Source organism: Grammomys surdaster, unplaced genomic scaffold (genome assembly GCF_004785775.1).
Source record: "Grammomys surdaster isolate TR1022 unplaced genomic scaffold, NIH_TR_1.0 116979, whole genome shotgun sequence".
NCBI classification, from domain to species: Eukaryota; Metazoa; Chordata; class Mammalia; order Rodentia; family Muridae; genus Grammomys; species Grammomys surdaster.
Genome location: NW_021613998.1, coordinates 1,701 through 8,734, shown reverse-complemented (window position 1 = coordinate 8,734; position 7,034 = coordinate 1,701). Strand labels below are relative to the sequence as shown.

At 39.5% G+C, this 7,034-nt stretch overlaps 1 gene segment (V, D, J or C); it reads right to left on the bottom strand.

Annotated features, from left to right (window-relative positions):
• Nucleotides 1-5,208: 5,208 nt before the first annotated feature.
• Nucleotides 5,209-5,842, bottom strand: LOC114635741. The segment is given in 2 exon segments: nucleotides 5,209-5,531; nucleotides 5,655-5,842. Coding segments are annotated over 2 exon segments (408 nt in total).
• Between the last annotated feature and the right edge of the window lie 1,192 nt (nucleotides 5,843-7,034).

Sequence of the window (7,034 nt, the reverse complement as noted above, 5' to 3'; positions counted from 1 at the left end):
AATTCATTGTTTTTAATAGCTGAGTAATACTCCATTGTGTAAATATACCACATTTTTTTAATCCATTCCTCAGTTGAAGGACATCTGGGTTCTTTCCAGCTCCTGGCTATTATAAATAAGGCTGCTATGAACATAGTTGAGCATATGTCCTTATTATATGTTCGAGCATCTTCTGGGTATATGCCTAGGAGTGGTATAGCTGGATCCTCGGGTAATGCTATGTCCAATTTTCTGAGGAACCGCCAGACTGATTTCCAAAGTGGTTGCACCATTTTGCAGTCCCACCAACAATGGAGGAGTATTCCTCTTGTATTTTCCTAAACAGAATGACAATGGCTCAGGCTCTAAGATCAAGAATTCGTAAATGGAACCTCATGAAAATTAGAAGCTTTTCTAAGGTAAAAGACACATTCAATAAGACAAATTGCCCACCTATAGATTGGAAAAATTAATCATTAACTCCACAAATTATAGGAGGTTAATATCCAAATTATATGAAGTACTCAAGAAGCTAACCTCCAAAAACACCAAACAACTCAATTGAAAAATGAGATAGAGAACTAAACAGAGAAATCACATAAGAGGAATTGTGAATGATTGAGAAGCACTTAAAGAAATTTTGAAAATCCTTAATCATTAGGGAAATAAAAATCAAAATCTCCATAAGATTCCAACTTACACAAATCAGAATGGCTAAGATCAAAAACTCCAGTGACAGCACATATTGGCAAGAATTCTGAGAAAGAGGAACACTCCTCCATTTCTCTTGGGATTGCAAACTCCTACAACCACTCTGGTAATTAATCCAGAGTTTCCTCAGGATTTTGGAAATCGATCTGCCTGAAGACCCAGCTTTACGACTCTTGGACATATACTCCAAAACATCACAAGACTACATGCTCCACTATGTTTTCATAGCAGCCTTATCTGTGATAGCCAAAAGCTGGAAAAAAAAAACCCGATGTCTGAGGAAGGAAGAATGGATACTGAAAATATGGTTCATTTACACAATAAAATACTATTCAGCAATTAAGAACAAGAACATCATGAATTGTGCAGGAAAATGAATGGAATTAGAAAAGTCATCCTGAGTGAGATAACCAATCCCAAAAGTACATGCATGGTATGCACTCACTTATAAGTGGATATTAGCAAAGAAGTACAGAATACCTAGGATACAATCCATAGAACTCAAGAAGTTTAACAAGAAAAAAGGCCAAGTGAAGATGCTTCAATTCCACTTGGGAAGGAGAAGAAAACTAACACAGGAGTCAGAGGGAGGGAGGAAGGAACCCTGGTGGGAGAGGGGACAGGGAGGGGAAAGGGAGGACATGATCAGGTATTGAGGGAAACAGGAGAAAAGTACTGAGTGCCAGCAGAATGATTGGAAATATGCAACCTTGGGCAGTAGGAGGCAGGGGAAATCCTCTAGAATTTACCATAGTACTGGGAATTGAGAGCATCTCAGGACTCAAAGTGAGGAACCTCAGATGAAATGCCCAACATTAGGGAGAGAGTAATTGTAGAGTACACCTCCAGGAAAAGACAGGATAACACATGGAGGGATGGGGTTGCCATCCCACAGTCAAAAAATCTGCCCCGTAATTGTTTGTGTCTAAAATACTCCAGGGACAAAAAATTGAGTAGAGACTGAGGGAAAGGCAGTCCAGGGATGAGCCTAACTTGGATCCATCACAAGGGGAGGCTCCAAGACCTGACACTATTAATTATGTTATGGTATATTTACAGACAGAAGAATAGCGTGGTGATGCTCTGAGAGGCCCAACCACAGCAGCAGACATAGACAGAGGCAGGTACTTACAAACAACCAATAAAATGAAGTCAGGGACTCCTGTGGTTGATTTAGGGTAAGGCTGGAAGAAGCTGAAGAGGAGATACCACAAAGGAAGACCAGCAATGTCAACTAAACCAGACCTCTGATATTTCTCAGACACTAAGCCACGAACCAGACAGCATACATGAGCTGTTTCAAGGCCCCCAACACATGGCAGAGGACTCCTTGGTCCAAACTCAGTGGGAAAAGATACACCAAACCCTAGAGAGAATTGAGTCCCCATGGATTTGACAGGCCTGGGGCCATACTCTTGGACACAGGAAGAAGGAGGAATAGGATAAAAAACTCTTGGAGCACAGAATGGGAGAGGGCAACATATAATATCCAGAGTAAAAGAAAAAAGATAAAGTCCTGCATACACACACACACACACACACACACACACACACACACTTACACAGGAAGAGAGAAGGAGAAAATAAAGTGTAGGAGAATTGTTGAAGTTGAATAGAATACATTTTGCATCTTGAGTTCTTTATGATTCCATGGAAATATGTTGGAAACTACTAAAGTTTAGTATTGATATTTTGAGGAGTCATATTGACTAGAAGTGGAATGTGACAAAGAGTATTTGTCACTTGGTTTGATTGAATTATTCTTCAGGTACAGGAAATATCTTTTACACTGACTTTTTTTTTTTTACTTCTTTCCATTGGCATCATTCATCATGATGTCAATCTGTCTGTACCTGTGATTTTTCAGGTTGTGGGAGCCTTGTTTAAAGAACTGAAGAAGCATACACACACAGTGAATCAGTAAATGATTTATTCAAAATCTAAGTGGAATCCTGGACAGATACACTCAAACAGAGCAGCAGTCTCTGAATTAAATGTACTGAGTAGATAGCTCTAAGAGCTTATGTTTTTAACCCTCAATAAAAAAGGATTCATTAAGGGATTTAATTATATGATTTCCTCTTTTGATGGGCTTTTTCAATATACCTGTCCTTTTCCTATGATATATCTGATTGTAATCATGTGCATGGTAGATCATGCATTACTCTTAGAAATAAATCAAGGTATTCTGTAAAATGTTATTTTAAGACCACAGTTAGTAAAAAAAAAAAAAGACTCCAACAAGCCAAAAAAATTTCAACTCAAAATTTATCCTCTCTACAAGTAATACAGTCATGGGGAAGGGAGATGGACGATCAATAACCACCCCAGCTTCAGTCCCATCCCAGGGGCAAGCACCAAACCCTAGCACTATAATGATACTCTGTTTTGCATGCAGACTGGAGCAAGTTGTCCTCTGAGCAGCTTTGTCCAGCAACTGTTATTTTTGGAATAATTGGCGGAAGGATTGTGGTCCCTAAAGGGCATAGGAAATCCACAGGAAGACCAACAGAGTAAAGTAACCTGAAACTTTGGGCCTACCAGAGATTGAACCACCAACCAAAGAACATAAACAGGCTGGACTTCGGCCTCTGCCCTCAGTGTAGCAAATGTGCAGCTTGGCCTTTATGTGAGTCATAAACAACTAGAATGGTGGCTATCTCAAAAGTTGCAGGCTATATGTGGGATATGTTCTACTAGCTCTACTGCCTTGTCTGGCCTCAGTGGGAGAGGAAGTAGCTGCCCTCCCAGAGACTTGAAGTGCAAATGCAGGGAGGTGGGAAGAATGTGCTGGGGCCTCATCTTGACAGAGAAGAATGTTGATGTTGCTTTTGTTTGTTTTGTTGAGAGTGATATGTATGTAGTTTGGTTAATTTATATGTTGATAAGTGTTTTGTTTGAAAAGGGATGTGTCTGCAGGTCAAATCCAATGTGATCAAAGATTGCTGAGCTATCTCTCTTCATACCTACCCAATTCTGACTCAGTCTTTCACTACAGTGTTCAATCTACAAAATCTTACTTATGATGCGTTGAATGAAAATTTCCTCCAAAGGTTCACACATTTACATGCTTGGTTCACAGTCCTTGGACTATTTGGGAAAATTAGAAGGTGTGGCCTTGCTGGAGGTTTGTCACAGAAGGTAGGTTTGAAGTTTCAAAACCCAAGCCACTCCCAGTTATCTTTCTGCCTTTCTGTGTCTCCTATTGGCAGATGAAGATTTAAGCTGTTAGTTGATCAGGTCACTGCCTGCCTGACTGCTACCATACTTCCCATCATATTAGTCCTGGACTAATCCTCTGGAACTAAGAGCTCCCCAATTAAAATGGTTTCTTTTTTTCTTTTACTTTTTTTTTTTTTGATAAATTGCCTTGGACATGATGTTTTATCACAGCAATAAAAAAATAAGCCATTAATAAATGATAACTAAGGTATGGTCCATAGACTCAGTGAAGTAATGGATAGAGGAAGAAACTTGACTTGGGAATGTTGATCTTCCAGGGAGGGAAAAATAGAATAGATGTTCTGTGTGACTCTTACATTATCTCTATAGCCAGAGGCCCTCCTAAGCTTTAACAGCCAGGTGAATAATAGCACAAAGGACATCCATATCTGTATGACCAGGAACACGTGAAACCCTTCCTTCAGCTCTTAAGAAAGTACAGATTACCTATCTCTAAATCTCATCTTCTTCGAAGAAATGACACGTACTCTGGGATATGTTTCTGAGTAATTACACTTTTTTGTTTAACAGGGATTTTATTACACCAGGAAACTCTTTTCCCAAACTATATTGTATTTAACTCTCCTGGGAATACATTGCTTGAGGTCAGCCTCCCCAAGTCTGATGCAGGTTGAAGAAGTCGAATTAAACTGAGTTTGCTTCCTCACCTCTTGGCAGTGTGCTTACCTGCGTGAACACTGGCAGAATTTCTCTCACTTAAAGGCAGGAAAAGTGGTTATAATTTTCTTGAATTGAAGTTATCAGAGCTAGGAGTCAAGTGAGGGTTTGGACTCAAATCTAGATCCTATGGAAGAAGAGCCAGTGCTATTAATCATTAAACCATCTCTCCAGACTCTGTCTTCTGGATATCAATCCTATAAATCAATAAAAATTTTCTTGGAAAAATACCTCCAACTCTGTGTGTGTGTGTGTGTGTGTGTGTGTATGTGTGTGTGTGTGTGTGTGTATTTGTGTGAGTGTATGTTGACAAACTTGTTAAGTGAATCCTAATTGTCACCATAATGCTGTTAATCAGGAATAGTTTGTTTTTGTTTCTGTTGTGGATTTTTCAATTTTTTTATGAGTTAAGAGAAGCAGTTCCTTGTTTTGATTCTAGGCCTGGGTAAATTGGCAGGGATTTAGGACATGGGAAAGTTTCTCTGATCTCTGTATAAGAATATAACATTGACATTTAAGCCCTAGCAATTAGAAACATTCTCAGCAACTGAGCAGCTGGAGACATCATAAGGGGCAGTTATGGCAGCCTGTGCTCTCACTTCTGTTTCCCTGGGTGGTTTATGTCAAGGCTTCAATCACTGTGGGAGGAGTATCATAATAATGTTGACAGTAATAAGTTGCAACATCTTCAGGCTGCAGGCTGTTGATCTTGAAAGAAAACTGTGTGCCAGATCCACTACCACTGAACCTTGATGGCACACCATCTGCCAAGATGTTTGCAGCATAGATCAGGAGCTGAGGAGATTTCCCTGGTTTCTGCTGATACCATGCTAAATAACTGTAAACGTTTTCACTTGCTTGACATGTGATGGTAACACTTTCTCCCACAGATGCAGATAAGGAGGCTGGAGACTGGGTCATCTGGATGTCACATCTGGCATCTAAAATTGAAAAATTGAAAGCAAATCTCCACATATTTAATTCTCTTGCAAGAGGATTTTCACTGAGACTAAGCAGCACTAACTACACACAGGTGAATAAATTTCCAGTGTTGTCTTCCTTACCTCTAAGCCACAGCAGCAGCAACCCCAGGAGCTGAGTGGGCACACTCATGTCTGTGTGTGATCTGTGTGAGGCTGTCTCCAGCATAGGGTGAGACCTGACTATGAAGAAGCCCTCAGAGCAATTGATTGTGATTTGAGTACATGCAAATTAGCAAGGGTAGGCACACAGGACTCATCAGGTCAATAGCTCATTACTGGGCTGCGGTCATCTCCAATTCAGATTCAGTACAGGTTTATTTGTAGGGAATATGCTTCTCTTTGAAAAACAAATGACAGCAACAGTTTATGAGTTGTACCTTATTTTGACTTCTATCATGCACCATTTAGAAATTCCTTGTTACATTTTCCTCCATGGCAGGGTATTTAAGATATGGTACCATTAGAGACAGAACATAAGTGGTTCCATTGTCCTTCAAAGGTAGATGTAAATGTCATTGAGGCCAGGTAGATTCTTCTGCGATTTTTTTTCTCTCTTTGTGAAACTGAATTTTTTATTGGATATTTTATGTATGTACATTTTAGATGTTATGCCTTCTTGGTTTCCCTTGAATATCTCCCTCTTACATTCCCCCTCCCTCTGCCGCTTATTACATTGTCCCAGTACCTTTCATCCTTTTAAGTTTCACCAAATACACATAACTGTTCTCTTTCAAATTCATGGCTTCTTTTTCATTAATTGTTTTTGTTTGCCCATATACATTTGTACACACACACACACACACACACACACTCTCTTAAATATAACTTGTTGAGTCTATGTGATACTACTGGTATATGTGTTTCCAGGGCTGATCTTTCTGCTCTGTAAAATCAATTGGCATGTTTTTCCCAAGGAAGAAGCACCTGTTCTGCTGCCATCTTTACTTCTCTTTCCCTATATTTTTTCTTTAGATGTAAAGCCTCCTGGGCATTTGCCCATCCTCTTTCTCATGTTCATTGGTGTCTTCCTTATTTAACTCACATTTGAGTAATCATGAGTTTGAGACTTTACAGGTATAGCTTCTGTTTTTACTAGCAGTCTGACGCTCACAGCAAAATTCCTGATCCTCTATCTCTGTAAACCATTCTATTTCCTTTCCTTAATGTTCCCTGAGCCTTGGTTATGGGAGCCTTTTTTATATGTATCCCTTTGGACTGACCTCCACAACTAGCTTTGCAGCTTCTTTCCCACAACGACTTCCAGAGGGGCAATAGAACAATATTAGAAGGTGTGCCTTGTAAGTAAAGACAGGAACTCCCATGTATAACCAATCAATTCATGTAAACAACCTCATTTTACTTATTTGTGACAGTTCAACTACTTAAGAACTATTCGCATCAAAACCAGCCTAGGTCATGGTTTGTTTTTTTTTTTTTTTTTGTTTTTCTCCTATGAGCACA